This window comes from Coregonus lavaretus, assembly GCF_964263955.1.
Source record: "Coregonus lavaretus genome assembly, chromosome: 12".
In the NCBI taxonomy this organism is placed as follows: domain Eukaryota; kingdom Metazoa; phylum Chordata; class Actinopteri; order Salmoniformes; family Salmonidae; genus Coregonus; species Coregonus lavaretus.
The window spans coordinates 46177681-46195069 of record NC_139999.1 but is presented as its reverse complement, the minus strand read 5'-3'; the positions used below and the strand labels follow the sequence as shown (position 1 = coordinate 46195069).

General features: G+C 46.2%; 1 protein-coding gene across 1 annotated transcript in view; it reads left to right on the top strand.

Moving 5' to 3' along the window:
* Window positions 1-8243: 8243 nt before the first annotated feature.
* Window positions 8244-17389, top strand: part of LOC311138862 (ERC protein 2-like) — a gene marked incomplete at both ends in the record, with an annotated part of 76150 nt that continues 67004 nt past the window's right edge. Inside the window, one exon of the mRNA XM_084173657.1 lies at window positions 8244-8924. Within this exon, the coding sequence (XP_084029783.1) occupies window positions 8244-8924 (681 nt within the window). The remainder of the gene's footprint in view (window positions 8925-17389) is intronic.

Here is a 17389-nt window from a genome sequence, read left to right as displayed (position 1 = left end):
AATGATATGGCCTTATAGAAATGCAGCCAGCCCCAGAACCTAAATCACTATTCATTGGCACAGAAACACCCAGGATGAAAATCATGCTTTCAGAGCATCTGTAAGGCCTATCTGCGCGACCATTTCCATGCCACTAGGCCTGTCTCTGATAGTTATTTTGCCCCTCGCAAACACAGCTGCTTGCGCTTATCTGCCCCATATTTAGTCCTACCACGTGCATTTACTAGTCTAACAATATTATCATCGTTGGGCAAGTTGATTGACGCCACCCTAAAAAATGTGTAAAGATTCAAATATGGGTAGGCTAGTGGTGCGCGGATCAGCTGTTTGTTCACCAACACCCACCCGCAATTGCCAATAACCCATCCGCACCGCCCGACTATACACTGATCATATAGGCCTACAAAACATTAGGAACACTTGCTCTTTCCATGACATAGACTGACCAGGTGAATGCAGGTGAAAGCTATGATCCTTTATTGATGTCACTTGTTAAACTCACTTCAATCAGTTTAGATGAAGGTGAGGAGACATGTTAAAGAAGGATTTTTAAGCCTTGAGACAATTGAGATATGGATTGTGGGGGAAGTGGAAAAAAGTTTCTGTCCCTGCTGCAGATGGCTATATCTGTCCGCTAATACTTTGTGAAAACAAATGTTATTCTGATTTTTCAGGGGGTGCTGCAGCACCCTCAGCACCCATAATTCCCGCGGCTATGCATATTTTATGTGTTTGAAATACTATCAGACGGTATCTAACTGCGCAGTCGCATTCTCTCAAGATGCTGAAATAAATAAATCATATTTCTCCACTCCTGTTCCCGAGTTTAAATGTTTCCTACATTTGGTATATCATTTTACTGCAAGAAATGCTTAATCTTGCAGGAGTTAATGTTAAGGCTATGTGAGAGGGTATAGACCTAGAGTCAGTGTCCAGATTTCAGTTTCCATTTAACCCATCTGAACAGTAGGCTACAGTTCCCTTGACGTGCCATAGGCCTATTTGAGGTCCCCATCTTGTGACTGTCGAATGTGTATAGCACCTCACAATCATCACACATAACATAGCCTGCACTCCTATCATCCTCTTTTACCACTTCACCAAATATTTCCCAAACATTACTTTTCTGGGCCTCCCTTCTCTTTATTTTCAACTCTCAATTTCGCAGCTTTTCTTTTATTGAATTAAATTTCGACATTGTCCTTTTTGCCTCCATGGATCAACGTTCACTTTTTCTGCCCATTCCCAAAAGTATTTGCCGATTGGCCTGTAGGTTGTTTGGCGCGAGTACCATTAGGCCCTAAAGCTTAGGTTTATGCACTAATGCCAGATAGCCTAAAATAATGAAATAAATATAAACTACACAAGAATTATACATTTCTGGATCTTTTAAGGTGATGTTTTGTCTTTATTCAACCCACCCGCCCTTCATCTACACAATATATATAACCGCGGGGACTGTGTGTTATGAGTCAACCCTCGCATCACTACGGTAGGCTATGCAACGTGTTGGTTGACTCTCAGTTCAGCACCATGGACAGCACCGCGATTGGTGGATTCAGCACTATGTTCAGCACTACAGCCCTGGACAGCACTACATGAGAGAGGATGTATGCACCAAGAGGCAGACCGGCCATCCAGCATTTCGTGAAAATGCCAGATGGGTTGGTTCATTTTTTGCCAGGTGGGGGGTCTAACTTGTTTTTTTTTTTTTGCGCAAAATGATCATTATCTGGCTAATAATGGGGGCCTCAAGGAAAGAAAATGGGCCAGTGTTAGAAATGCCAGAGCCAATTTCTGGTCCCAGTCCGCCACTGTACGCACCTGTGTTGATGTGGCTTCACAGACAGAAAGCCTACATTTCTTAGAATTTGGGGTGACTCGAGGAACCCCGGAGATTCTCAATGAACCCTGGAGTTCCTCAAGGAACCATTGCAGTCAATGGGTTCATATTTGCCCCATTGGTTAGTTGAGGGGTTCTTGGAGGAACCTTTCATGTTTTTAATGTTTCCTGGAGGAAGCTTTTTGCTGGCACATGCAGAGCACTTTGACTATAAATCCATATATAATATTATTTTGCCATTGGATTTGTTGTGCTGCCAGACTCAGAAGAGGATGGAAATACTGTATGTGGCTTTTGACTATAGCTGGCAACGTGTAAACAATTACCCATTCCTATACTATTTTAATAGCAATGTTGAATAATTCAACATTGTCTGTCAATCCAATTGTATTATATGACTGTAGCCTCCTGTTTTAATTCGGAAAACTTTATTGTGATGGTAATGACGTTTGTTTATGATGATAATTATTAGGCATTGGCTTAGGTCGCCAGTTAGCTACAGTATCTCCAACCTAGCCTACTCTCTTAAAAATGCTTGGTTGTTTGGATGACCTATCTTGGTTGCAGGCATTGGGTCACTTATAATAATAATAATATGCCATTTAGCAGACGCTTTTATCCAAAGTGACTTACAGTCATGCGTGCATAAATTTTTTTGTGTATGGGTGGTCCCGGGGATCGAACCCACTACCTTGGCGTTACAAGCGCCGTGCTCTACCAGCTGAGCTACAGAGGACCACCTTAACAGAGGTTGGGTTGTTTTCTTTAAAAAGACCCAGGTTGGGTTATTGATGCTGGGTTATTTACCCTGCATTCATAACCAAGTGGGAAGGTGGTATTTATCACAAACGACTGGGAAAAATCCACTTGAACGCCCCTCCAACTGGTAATTACTAGTGGGAAACTCGTCTATCATCCCTGAGCTCCTACTTCTCCCACATGCTGACCTTTGACATTGCCTACTAAGGAAATGACCTCGATAACAGCATTTTTGGCAGTTAAATGCAACAACAAAGGGTGTGGCTTTCAGGTAGTTATGTTTGGCCACCCATGAGAGTAAATGTAATTCCTATTGATCTTTTCTGTTGTAGCGTCAATGAGGTTTCAAGACGTGTATGAGTTCCTCGAGAGCCTATGCAAATCCTAATGTTGGATTAGTTACCACTTTATTATTGCATTCGGATGACTGTCAAGGCTCTATAGGTAAGGGCGTGGCTTTCAGGTAGTTATGTTTGGCCACATGTGAGAGTAAACGTCATTCCTGTTAATATTTTCTGTTGTATTGTCATCACATGTTAAGGTTGAACACTGACAGTTTTGTAGCTTCAATGAGGCTTACAGACGTGTATGAGTTCCTCAAGAGCCTATGCAAATCCCAATGTTGGATTAGTTACCACTTTATTACTATATAAAGAAGTAATTGCATTCCGATGACTGTCAAGGCTCTATATGTAATCATCAATGTTAATATTAGATTATGTAATATGCATAAACATTTAAGGAAAATAGACATTTGTAGTGTACAGACTTAAAACTTTATATGATAAACAGGAATTACATTTATTCTTACTGGTGGCCAGAAATAACAATCTGAAAGCCACGCCTCCAATAAACCACGCCTCTAATCTTCTGATAGGCTGCTGCTGCTACAATATATTATTAAAAAGGTTCAAAATGTAACTTTTCTTAATCACAAAAACATTCCTGTTTGAACCTTTACACAGACAGCCCAGTATCAGCGTATAAGCATCAATCTGTGACATCTTTGCGAAAATATATGCATCATGTCACAGGGGTTCCTCGAGGAACCTTTGTGACTGGAAAAGGTTCCCCCTGAGTGGCAATTTACCGATCCCCAAAAGGTTATTCCAGGCTCCTTCACTTCTAAGAGTGTCAGCTTTAGCCCAGTGGGATAGAAAAGTATTGTTGGGCCCAGGAGACCCGGGGTCTAAACCCAGCCGGCCACATGCAGTTCTTGCCGCTTTTCCAACATTTTCACTCCAGACTTCACAAACACTTTGCATCCATTGCCAACCAATTGAAGAGCCTCCTGACACAGTATGCGTGTTATATAATTTGTTTGAGTTTAATTAGCTAGTCTCTCAGAGGAACTGGCTGGTGAAAAAGCAACTTGTTTGGCTAATGCTACACCTGCTCCACTTCTTTCAGCTAATGTAGGCTGACATATTACATCCCTTCCAATGGATTTATTTTCATTCACTTCTGCCATTTTGTATTTGTAACGCTCCTGTCCCATTTTAAAGCTTCTTGTTGCAGCAAACGGAAATGATAGTGATTACTGAACTCCCTGTCTGTTCTCACCTGTCATTGTATTGTTGTAATTGCTTCTGCTGAAGTGTTTTCTCACAGGTATTTCTTCAGTATTTCTTTCTTGTCCCAAAAATGCTTAGCCTGGTCCCAGATCTGTTTGTGCTCTCTTGCCAACTCCTATGGTCATTATAATTGCCAAAGACCAGGCTACAAAATGCTTTCCTTACCTCAAATACCCTTTATAGACTGGCATGTTGTCAATATCACAAAGCTATCTGACTCTGAATGGTGGCAGAGTATTCCTGTAAAGATATAGCAAAGTCAGGGATTGTGTGAGTTCATAGACAGCCATACAGCCATATCACATAGTTGATTCTGGAAGGGAGAGGTGGCACAGTGCTATAGGCAAAGTCAGGTCTGGCTGTAAGGCAGGCCGGATAATGTCTCCGGAAAAGCTAGTGGCCATCTTGTCCCCACCCTCACCCTCACCCTCACCTGGCATGGAGGCAGGAGTTTGTGGCACAGATGACCAGACCATCTGTAGTCAGTCATTCATCACTTTTCCTTTTTCCTTCCTCTATCCACCCGCACCGGAATTCACAGGAATACATTTTTTTCTTGCCTTTTGAAACTTAAGTTAGCGTTATGTAAGAGGACTGCCAACCCAGGTGCTTTATCTCTGTGAGCCCAGATACCGCAGTCACTATGGCAACCGTGTCTTCTGAGAAGACGATGCAAGGGTGGCCCGGAAGGAAGGAAGAATACAGCCCAGTTATCCCCAAAGACACACAGCACCACCACCATCCCTTTAAAAACAGCCATTCATCTTTATGTTTCTCCCACCAGAACCCTATTTGCCTCCTGTACCATCCTGTTCAATCCTGTACCCTCCTGAGTCCTCCTCTGATAACACTGGGGTTTTATCCCAAATGGCACCTATTCCCTATGTAGTGCACTACTTTTGACCAGAGCCCTATGTGCCCTGGTCAAAAGCAGTGCACTATATAGGGAAGAGGGGACTATTTGGGATGCAAAAAATATACTGGAGGCTGTAACCTCTCAGCTACAGTATACATGTATGTGATGGCCGAAACGTGGCTGCCATTTTGAAGTCTCTGGTGTTTAGTGACTCCACAGGGAGTTGACTCCTACTGTGCAACACAAGCTGGCAAAATGTAGCAGTAGCCTACACAATAAGTATTATACACACACTGGTCTGTACAGTTTCCTGGGTGGGAATTACAATTTATTCGCAATATACATAGACTTGGGATATTATATTAGCTGTAACATAAGAGGTACAGTACCATTCAAAAGTTTGGGGTCACTTATTTTGGAAATAAAAGCACATTTTTTGTCCATTCAAATAACATAAAATTGATCAGAAATACAGTGTAGACATTGTTAATGTTGTAAATGGCTATTGTAGCTGGAAACAGCTGATTTTTTATGGAATATCTAAATAGGCGTACAGAGGCCCATTATCAGCAACCATCAGTCCTGTGTTCCAATGGCACATTGTGTTTGCTATTCCAAGTTTATAATTTTAAAAGGCTAATTGATCATTAGAAAACCCTTTTGCAATTATGTTAGCACAGCTGAAAAATTTTGTGCTGATTAAAGAAGCATTAAAACTGGCCTTCTTGAGACTAGTTGAGTATCTGGAGCATCAGCAATTGTGGGTTCGATTACAGAATCAAAATGGTCAGAAACAAAGAACTTTCTTCTGAAACTCGTCAGTCTATTCTTGTTCTGAGAAATGAAGGCTATTCCATACGAGAAATTGCCAAGAAACTAAAGATCTCGCTGTGTACTACTCCCTTCACAGAACAGTGCAAACTGGCTCTTCACAGAACAGTGCAAACTGGCTCTAACCAGAATAGAAAGAGGAGTGGAGGCCCCGGTGCACAACTGAACAAGAGGACAAATACATTAGAGTGTCCAGTTTGAGAAACAGACACCTCACAGGTCCTCAAATGGCAGCTTCATTAAATAGTACCCGCAAAACACCAGTCTCAACGTCAACAGTGAAGAGGCGACTCTGGGATGCTGACCTTCTAGGCAGAGTTGCAAAGAAAAAGCCATATCTCAGACTGGCCAATAAAAATAAAAGATTAAGATGGGCAAAAGAACACAGACATTGGATAGAGGAAGATTGGAAAAAAGTGTTTGGACAGACAAATCGAAGTTTGAAGTGTTCGGATCACAAAGAAGAACATTTGTGAGACGCAGACCAAATGAAAAGATGCTGGAGGAGTGCTTGATGCCATCTGTCAAGCATGGTGGAGGCAATGTGATGGTCTGGGGGTGCTTTGGTGGTGGTAAAGTGGGAGATTTGTACAGGGTAAAAGGGATCTTGAAGAAGGAAGGCTATCACTCCATTTTGCAACGCCATGCCATATCCTGTGGACGACGCTTGATTAGAGCCAATTTCCTCCTACAACAGGACAATGACCCAAAGCACAGCTCCAAACTATGTAAGAACTATTTAGGGAAGAAGCAGTCAGCTGGTATTCTGTCTATAATGGAGAGGCCAACACAGTCACCGGATCTCAACCCTATTGAGCTGTTGTGGGAGCAGCTTGACCGTATGGTACGTAAGAAGTGCCCATCAAGCCAATCCAACTTGTGGGAGGTGCTTCAGGAAGCATGGGTGAAATCTCTTCAGATTACCTCAACAAATTGACAACTAGAATGCCAAAGGTCTGCAAGGCTGTAATTGCTGCAAATGGAGGATTCTTTGACAAAAGCAAAGTTTGATGGACACAATTATTATTTCAATTAAAAATCATTATTTCTAACCTTGTCAATGACTACATTTCCTATTCATTTTGCTATATTTCCTATTCAAACTCATTTCATGTATGTTCTCATGGAAAACAAGGACATTTCTAAGTGACCCCAAACATTTGAACGGTAGTGTAGATGCTACATAAGGCACACCTGTATGATATAATGAAAATACATCTGTTCTGCCCTTTGATGATAAGGAGTCAATACAACAGCATAAGCTCCATTTGTATGTACAGTATACTTTCTGCTTCCCCCTGGGCAATATTCATTAGTGCAAAATGTAGCAAAACATTTTGAAACGTCCATTTGCTTTCTTTTGGTGTCTAGTGAATATGACCCTGGTGTGTGTAGTGATAGGAGTGATTACATGAGTGCTCCAGAAGAGGAAATGGAAGCATGCACAGCTGAACTCTGGGGGATGTCGTCTCGAACCGATACCCAGTCCGGAGGTTACTGCTTATTGACATGTATTATATATGAATATAGTGTTTGTATTAGTGTATTGATAGAGGGCAATCCTGGGTTGAAATAGTACTGTATTTGAAATCTCTTCAAATACTTTGAGCATTTGGGGCATGGCACTTGGTTCTATGCATACAGTATATGTGATATTGTGGTTGCTATACTAGATGTACTAAATACTATGCACAGTAAGGTAGGTGTTCTCTGCTTCCTGACGGGGTCAGCGCTAATAGGACTGGGATGAGTGCCTGGGCCAGGGGAAGCCAGGATGATGCTGCGATTCCCAGTGGGTTCACTTAGAATTGGAATCCCTCCCTACAAAAGAAGCCCACAGAGCCACAGGCTGGTGTGACTCACTCACCCAGCTCTCAATGTGAACAGGAGGAGAGGAGCTGCTTCTTATGACACTACACCTACCAAACCCTGTAGAATGAGTGTGGGGAGTGTGTGTGTGTGTGTGGAGTGTGTGTATGTGTGTGAGAGAGAGAAAGAGAGAGAGAGAGAGAGAGAGAGAGAGAGAGAGAGAGAGAGAGAGAGAGAGAGAGAGAGAGAGAGAGAGAGAGAGAGAGAGAGAGAGAAAGATAGAGAGAGAGAGAAAAAGAGAGAGAGAGTATGCTGTATGTATGTTTTTGAAGTTCATTTAGTCTCTTTTATCTGACACATAAATTATGCAGCATATTTCTTGTTATTATTTGACAAATTCCTCTCTCCCCAGATCTGTCGACGTCGAGTCCCTTCACCCACACTGGCATGCAGTGAGTCGCCCATGTGTGTCACAGAGTGAGGGTGCACTGTGATCGTCGCAGCGCGCCCCTGGTAAGGACCCCGTGGCGAGCGTCCGGCCGGCCCAGGCCACACCTCCCACACCCAGGACATGTACGGCAGTGCCAGAGCGGTCGGCCACATCGAGAGCAGCCCTGCACGGTCCCCGCGCCTGCCTAGGTCCCCCAGGCTGGGCCACCGGAGGGCCAACAGTGGGGGCGGGGGCAGTGGAGGGGGCAAGACGCTCTCCATGGAGAACATCCAGTCACTGAACGCTGCCTACGCCACGTCCGGACCAATGTACCTGAGCGACCACGAGGGAGTGGGCTCAACCGCCACCTACCCTAAGGGCACCATGACGCTGGGGCGCGCCTCCAACCGGGCCATGTACGGGGGCCGTGTCACGGCCATGGGCAGCAGCCCCAACATTGCCTCGGTGGGGCTGGGCCACCACGCTGACCTGCTGTCCTACAGCGACCTGGGCTCCCTGTCCATGCTGCAGCACCACCACCACCACACCCAGGGGGTGCCGTCGGCTCTGCTGCGGCAGGCGGTGCGAGGCAGTGGGGGGGAGCTGCTGGAGATGCAGGCCACGCTCCGGGACATGCAGCGGGAGAACGACCTGCTGAGGAGAGAGCTGGACCTGAAGGACAGCAAGCTGGGCTCGTCCACCAACAGCATCAAGAGCTTCTGGAGCCCCGAGCTGAAGAAGGAGAGGATGATACGTAAGGAGGAGGCGGCGCGCACCTCCGTCCTCAAGGAGCAGATGAGGGTGACTCACGAGGAGAACCAGGTTAGAACACAACATGTCTTCTCCCCTCCTCTCCCCTATGCTGCTACTTGATAGTGTACACTTGGTAGTGTGCACTTGGTATCCAAGTACAATTGTGTGTACTTGGATTAAAGGAACATTCCACCCAAAAACTATTTTTTGGTATTTGTTTCGTTAGTCCATTGTTGATAAAATCCCAATGTTTTTTTGCATGTCAGCAATCAAGTTTTCAAGATATGTAACTGTCAAAATACAGAAATACAGCTGGTATGATGCTTTTTGCACCATATGAAACAAAACGCAGCATCATATGATGCAAAATACATCATACTGGCTGTATTTCTGTATTTTCAAAGTTATATACACTACATGAACATCTCATTCCAAAATCATGGGCATTAATATGGAGTTGGTCCCCCCTTTGCTGCTATAACAGCCTCCGCTCTTCTGGGAAGGCTTTCCACTAGATGTTAGAATATTCTGGGACTTGCTTCCACAAGAGCATTAGTGAGGTCGGGCACTGATGTTGGGCGATTAGGCCTGGCTCGCAGTCGGCATTACAATTCATCCCAAAGGTGTGCAGGCCAGTCAAGTTCTTCCACACCGATCTCGAAAAACGGGGGCATTGTCATGCTGAAACAGGAAAGGGCCTTCCCCAAACTGTTGCCACAAAGTTGGAAGCATAGGATCGTCTAGAATGTCATTGTATGCTGTAGCATTACGATTTCCCTTCTGGAACAAAGGGGCCTAGCCCGAACCATGAAAAACAGCCCCAGACCATTATTCCTCCTCCATCAAACTTTACAGTTGGCACTATGCATTGGGGAAGGTAGCGTTCTCCTGGCATTCGCCAAACCCAGATTCATCCGTCGGACTGCCAGATGGTGAAGTGTGATTCATCACTTCAGAGAACATGTTTCCACTGCTCCAGAGTCCAATGGCGGCGAGCTTTACACCACTCCAGCCGATGCTTGGCATTGCGCATTGTGATCTTAGGCTTGTGTGCGGCTACTCGGCCATGGAAACCCATTTCAAGAAGCTCCCGACGAACAATTCTTGTGCTGACGTTCCAAAGGCAGTTTGCAACCGAGGACAGACAATTTTTACGCGCTTCAGCACTTGACATTCCCGTTCTGTGAGCTTGTGTGGCCTACCATCTCGCAGCTGAGCCGTTGTTGCTCCTAGATGTTTCCACTTCACAATAACATCACTTACAGTTGACCGGGGCAGCTCTAGCAGGGCAGATAATTGACGAACTGACTGGCCATTTTACTGCCAATGGTTGTCTATGGAGATTGCATGGCTGGGTGCTCGATTTTATACACCTGTCAGCAACGGATGTGGCTGAAATAGCCGAATCCACTAATTTGAAGGGGTGTCCACATACTTTTGTATATGTAGTGTATCTTGAAAACTTGATTGTTGACAAGCAAAACATTTTGGGACTATATCAACAATGGACTATTGAAACAAATACCAAAATATTTTTTTGAGTGGAGTTTTCCTTTAATGTCCACTTCTACTATTCAATCTCCCTTTTACAACTCACACAGACATATGTCTCCTCTCTCTCTATTTTTCTTTCTGGATCTCTCTCCCTTCTTGTCACAATCTCTCACTGTTCTCCCTCCTGTCTCGTCACTCTAACTATTCTATTTTCCTCCCAAGGTACTGTCTCTACTCCCTGATGTCAAAGAATTATCACACTGTCATGTTTATTTCATACATTTGGAAACCTTTTTGGAAAGAGGTGTTGGTGGTCATAAATGTTTCATCATCCACTCATACTTGACCTCATTTATAAATGAGTACAGTCGTGGTCAAAAGTTTTGAGAATGACACAAATACAAATTTCCACTGCATTTCAGATCTGCCACAAAAGGACCAGCTGCCATCATGTCAGTGATTCTCTCGTTAACACAGGTGAGAGTGTTGACGAGGACAAGGCTGGAGATCACTCTGTCATGCTGATTGAGTTAGAATAACAGACTGGAAGCTTTAAAAGGAGGGTGGTGCTTGAAATCATTGTTCTTCCTCTGTTAACCATGGTTACCTGCAAGGAAACACGTGCCGTCATCATTGCTTTGCACAAAAAGGGCTTCACATGCAAGGATATTTCTGCTAGTAAGATTGAACCTAAATGAACCATTTATCGGATCATCAAGAACTTCAAGGAGAGAGGTTCAATTGTTGTGAAGAAGGCGTCAGGGCGCCCAAGAAAGTCCAGCAAGTGCCAGGACCGTCTCCTAATGTTGATTCAGCTGTGGGATCGGGGCACCACCAGTGCAGAGCTTGCTCAGGAATGGCAGCAGGCAGGTGTGAGTGCATCTGCACGCACAGTGAGGCGAAGACTTTTGGAGGATGGCCTGGTGTCAAGAAGGGCAGCAAAGAAGCCACTTCTCTCCAGGAAATACATCAGGGACAGACTGATATTCTGCAAAGGGTACAGGAATTGGACTGCTGAGGACAGAGGTAAAGTCATTTTCTCTGATTAATCCACTTTCCGATTGTTTGGGGCATCCGGAAAACACCTTGTCCAGAGAAGACAAGGTGAGCGCTACCATCAGTCCTGTGTCATGCCAACAGTAAAGCATCCTGAGACCATTCATGTGTGGGGTTGCTTCTCAGCCAAGGGAGTGGGCTCACTCACAATTTTGCCTAAGAAAACAGCCATGAATAAAGAATGGTACCAACACATCCTCCGAGAGCAACTTCTCCCAACCATCCAAGAACAGTTTGGTGACGACCAATGCCTTTTCCAGCATGATGGAGCACCTTGCCATAAGGCAAAAGTGATAACTAAGTGGATCGGGGAACAAAACATCGACATTTTGGGTCCATGGCCAGGAAACTCCCCAGACCTTAATCCCATTGAGAACTCCCCAAGAGGCGGGTGGACAAACAAAAACCCACAAATTCTGACAAACTCCAAGCATTGATTATGCAAGAATGGGCTGCCATCAGTCAGGATGTGGCCCAGAAGTTAATTGACAGCATGCCAGGGCGGATTGCAGAGGTCTTGAAAAAGAAGGGTCAACACTGCAAATATGGACTCTTTGCATAAACTTAATGTAATTGTCAATAAAAGCCTTTGACACTTATGGAATGCTTGTAATTATACTTCAGTATACCATAGTAACATCTGACAAAAATATCTCATAACACTGAAGCAGCAAACTTTGTGAAGACCAATACTTGTGTCATTCTCATAACTTTTGACCACGACTGTAGTCCCCAGAATTAATAGGAGAGGGGGAGGGGATGAGGGATGGAGGGAGAGAGGGAGGTAGAAAAGAATACAGTAAGAAGCATATGTGAAATATTCATGTGATTTTTCAAATGATCTAGATTCTACCGTATCTTACTGTGGTAGAAACTTCGCAACTCTCTGTCTTAGCGCAGCACACCACACAATGTATTAACACATCAAATTCTGACCTTTTTAAAAGCGTACATGCTTTCCCTGGTTCATCATTTAGGTGGCTTATTTAGATTGTGCCCACAAGTGATATGTGAATATTACAACAAGAATATTAAGTGATTTGACAACAAGTTGCCCCAGTAAGGCCAGAGGTGATTTTAGGGCTATGGCCACAGCAGTGGTGGCTGGTGGGCGAAGATATAGGAAGACATGTTGATTGTAATGGAATGAATGGAACAGTATCAAACAAATGGTTTCCTTTCAATACATTCCATTCCAGCCATTACAATGAGCCTGTCCTCCTATATCTTCGTCCACCAGCCACCACTGGGCCACAGGTGGATCCTGTTCGGGCTGTCTAGATTTTATTTGTGCCTTTCCCCTGCGTCTCTGTTTGTTAGTTGTAAGGGGGTGGAGTGAGCGGCCTAGTTAAATCACTCACACGTCCCCAGTCTGCAGTCTGCAGGATGTTCAGGGCCTGGAGAGGAATGTCAAGGGCAAAGCACTGTCTGAGACTCTCTCTCTCTCTGTCTCTCCCCGTCTGCCCTTCTCCCTCTCAATCTATCTATCTATCTTGCTCTCACTCGCTCTGTCTTTCATTTTCTCTTCCTGTCTACCCCTATCTATCTCCCTCCCTTTGTCTCTTCCGTCTCTCTCTCTCTCTCTCTCTCTCTCTCTCTCTCTCTCTCTCTCTCTCTCTCTCTCTCTCTCTCTCTCTCTCTCTCTCTCTCTCTCTCTCTCTCTCTCTCTCTCTCTCTCTCTCTCTCTCTCTCTCTCTCTCTCTCTCTCTCTCTCTCTCTCTCTCTCTCTCTCTCTCTCTCACATTTTTTTCCTCCTCCACTCCACCACTCTATATCCCCCCTCCCCTTCTCCCTCTCTCTTTTCTCTGTGTCCCGCAGGGCACCGTATGGGATTTCTCTGACATACATTATCAAACGAAGGTTGATTAGATGGAAATAGATAGATCTGTATACCTAATTAGACGGGCAAAACTAGATGGTAATTACATAATATCTACCATATCGGACAGGATGTCTTGTCTTGATACAGTGCTTTGAGGATGGACGTGGTGACCTTGTCAGTATAGCATTAAAATTAAAAGGGACAAGGGAGACTCACCTGTATGATGTATAGATTTAACTCATACATAAGGCACAGAATAAGATGTATAGGGTCCATTGTGGTAGAAGTTAGGCTTACATACAGTGTGTGCTGTATAGTTAAACATTAGGAACATCTACAATGTGTGATGTGTAGTGTGTGTGTGATGTATAGTGTGATGTATAGTGTGTGTGTGTATAGTGTGTGTGTGTGTGTGTGTGTGTGTGTGTGTGTGATGTATAGTTGAACATGAGGCCCACCTATAGTATGTGACATACAGTGATGTATAGGACCCCAGGAAGGTCACCCCAGATCACAGGAGGCTGCTGAGGGGAGAACGGCACATAATAATGGCCGGAACGGAGCAAATGGAATGGCATCAAACACCTGCAAACCATGTATTTGATGTATTTGATACCGTTCCACTTATGCACTGGCTGCACTGTTTGACGTGACCGTGTTAGCCGAAGTTGGCTAGCAAGCAAGCAAGGGAAAATAACGTTGCCAGCCATCATGGCAACGGAACATTTAGAACGAACGACTGTCCATCGATTTAGAAAAAAAAGAGTTAACGACTGGGCCATGTCTCTGGCTGTCAGGGTGTCAGTGTGATGCGGTAGGACGAAGTCAAGCGCAGGACACAGAGCTAATCGAAAACATACTTTACTCGTAGGTAACGTAAATAACATAACCGCCATGCAGGGAGGAATCAAACCCGCTCACCAGACGACAACCAGCCGATCGCCGACACCGGCCTCGGGGACGGCCAGGAGTACTTGGCGCAGGGCGAGTCGGATGACGACGGTGGAAATCCCTCAACATGGAGGGATCAAGGATGTCCCTCCTAGGGACCCAGCACCGTTCCTCCGGACCGTACCCCTCCCACTCCACGAGATACTGCAGGCCCCCTACCCGACGCCTTAAATCCAGGATGGAACGGACCGAGTATGCCGGTGCCCCCTCGATGTCCAGTGGGGGTGGAGGAACCTCCCGTACCTCAGACTCCTGGAGTGGACCAGCCACCGGCCTGAGGAGAGACACATGGAACAAGGGGTTAATACGGTAATTCAGAGGAAGCTGTAACCTATAACAAACCTTGTTCAATCTCCTCAGGACTTTAAATGGCCCCACAAACCGCCGACCCAGCTTCCGGCAGGGCAGGCGAAGGGGCAGGTTTCGGGTCGAGAGCCAAACCCGGTCCCCCGGTACACCGGGGCCTCACTGCGTTGGCGGTCGGCGCTCGCCTTTTGTTGCCTGATGGCCCGCTGCAGGCGTACATGGGCAGCGTTCCAGGTCTCTTCCGAGCGCCGAAACCACTCATCCACCGCAGGAGCCTCGATCTGGCTTTGATGCCAAGGTGCCAGGACCGGCTGATAACCTAACACACACTGAAAGGGAGAAAGGTTAGTGGAAGAGTGGAGGAGTGAGTTTTGGGCCATCTCTGCCCAGGGGATAAAACCCGACCACTCCCCCGGCCGGTCCTGGGAATAGGACCGCAGAAACCTACCCACATCCTGGTTAACTCTCTCCACCTTCCCATTACTCTCGGGGTGAAAACCTGAGGTCAGGCTGATCGAGACCCCCAGATGTTCCATGAACGCCCTCCAGACCCTTGAGGTGAACTGGGGACCCTGATCCGATACAATATCCTCAGGCACCCCGTAGTGCCGGAAGACGTGTGTAAATAGGGCCTCAGCAGTTTGTAGGGCCGTAGGGAGACCTGGCATAGGAATGAGATGGCAGGACTTAGAAAACCGATCCACAACGGCCAGGATCGTGGTTTCCCTTGTGAGGGGGGAAGGTCGGTAACAAAATACACCGAAAGATGGGACCACGGCCGTTGTGGAATGGGTAGGGGTTGTAATTTCCCTCTGGGCAGGTGTCTAGGTGCCTTACACTGGGCGCACACCGAGCAGGAGGAAACGTAAACCCTCACGTCCTAAAGTGGGCCACCAGTACTTCCCACTAAGACAGTGCACTGTCCGACCGATGCCAGGATGACCAGAGGAGGGTGAAGTGTGAGCCCAATAGATCAATCGATCGCGAACCTCGAGCGGCACGTACCTACGACCCTCTGGACACTGGGGGGGGAGTGGGCTCGGTATGTAACGCCCGCTCGATGTCCGCGTCAACCTCCCACACCACCAGTGCCACCAGACACGACGCCGGAAGTATGGGAGTGGGCTCAATGGACCTCTCCTCTGTGTCATACAGTCAGGAAAGGGCATCTGCCTTAGCGTTCTGGGAACCTGGTCTATAAGTAAGAGTAAACACAAAACGAGTGAAGAATATGGCCCACCTTGCCTGGCAAGGGTTCAATCTCCTCGCAATGGTCAGTCAAAATGAGGAAAGGGTGTTTAGCCCCCTCAAGCCAATGCCTCCACACTTTCAGGGCCTTAACCATAGCTAACAGCTCCCGGTCCCCCACATCATAGTTGCGCTCCGCCGGACTGAGCTTCTTAGAAAATAAAGCACAGGGGCGGAACTTTGGTGGCGTACCCGAGCGCTGAGACAGTACAGCTCCTATCCCAGCCTCGGACGCGTCCACCTCAACCTGGAATGCTAAGGAGGGATCCGGATGAGCCAGCACACCACACAATGTATTAACACATCCTTCAGATGACCAAAAGCCCTGTCCGCCTCAGCTGACCACTGCAGTCGCACCGGTCCCCCTTCAACAAGGAGGTAATGGGAGTCGCTACCTGACCAAAGCCCCGGATAAACCTCCGGTAGTAGTTGGCAAAACCCAAAAATCGCTGCAACTCCTTCACCGTGGTTAGAGTCGGCCAATTACGCATGGCCGAAATGCGGTCAATCGCCATCTCCACCCCTGACGCGGACAGGCGGTGCCCTAGGAAGGAGATGGACTCTTGGAAGAACAGACATTTCTCCGCCTTCACATACAGGTCATGCTCCAACAGTCGACCAAGCACTTGACGCACCAGGGACACATGCTCGGCCCGTGTAGCGGAGCATATGAGAATGTCATGCCCAGAGGTGGTACTGAATGCTGTCTTCCACTCATCTCCCTCCCGGATACGCACCAGGTTGTACGCGCTCCTGAGATCCAATTTTGTGAAGAAGCGCGCCCCGTGCAATGACTCCTTCATACTAGCAATGAGCGGTAGTGGATAACTGTACTTGATAGTGATCTGATTGAGACCCCGGTAGTCAATGCACGGGCGTAAACCTCCATCCTTCTTCTTCACAAAAAAGAAACTCGAGGAGTTGTACAACTGAATAGTGTCTTCCACATTTAACCCAACCCCTCTGAACAGAGAGGTGTGGGGTGCTGCCTTAATCGACACCCACGTCATCAGCGCCCAGGGAACAGTGGGTTAACTGCCTTGCTCAGGGGCAGAACAACAGATTTGTACCTTGTCAGTGCGGGGATTCGATCCAGCAACCTTTCGGTTACTGGCCCAAAGCTCCTACCCGCCAGGCTACCTGCCGCTCCACGGTACTCTATTCCCTATGAAGTGCACTACTTTTAAAAGGGCCCATAGGGCTCTGGTCAAAAGTAGTGCACTATGTAGGGAATAGCTTGCCATTTTGGACGCAGTCCTGGGTGACCACATTTAAAATACCCAAATGCGGGACAAATTGATGATTTTGTGGGACAGCCTACATACAGTTTTTTCCCGCTGCACCGAAACAAGCTAATTGAAGCGCTCCTATAGGCTGCTCTTTTGCCTCACGCCAAATTTGTGATGCGGAAATGAGAGACCAAATGTGCAGCTGTTTTATGAAAATCTGGGAATATTTGGCCAAGGAAACATTTCTGGTTGGTTTCAGGGAATGTAAAACAGTTAGGAAGGGAGACTTTGAAAACCGGATTGAATGAAGTAGCAGCAAATATGTTGAATGAGCAATGAGCATGGAGAGCCTCACAAGTTTGACAAAATCACATTATATCTTTCAGTCTAATACAGCTATTTACTTACTTTTGTATATCTCTTCGTCA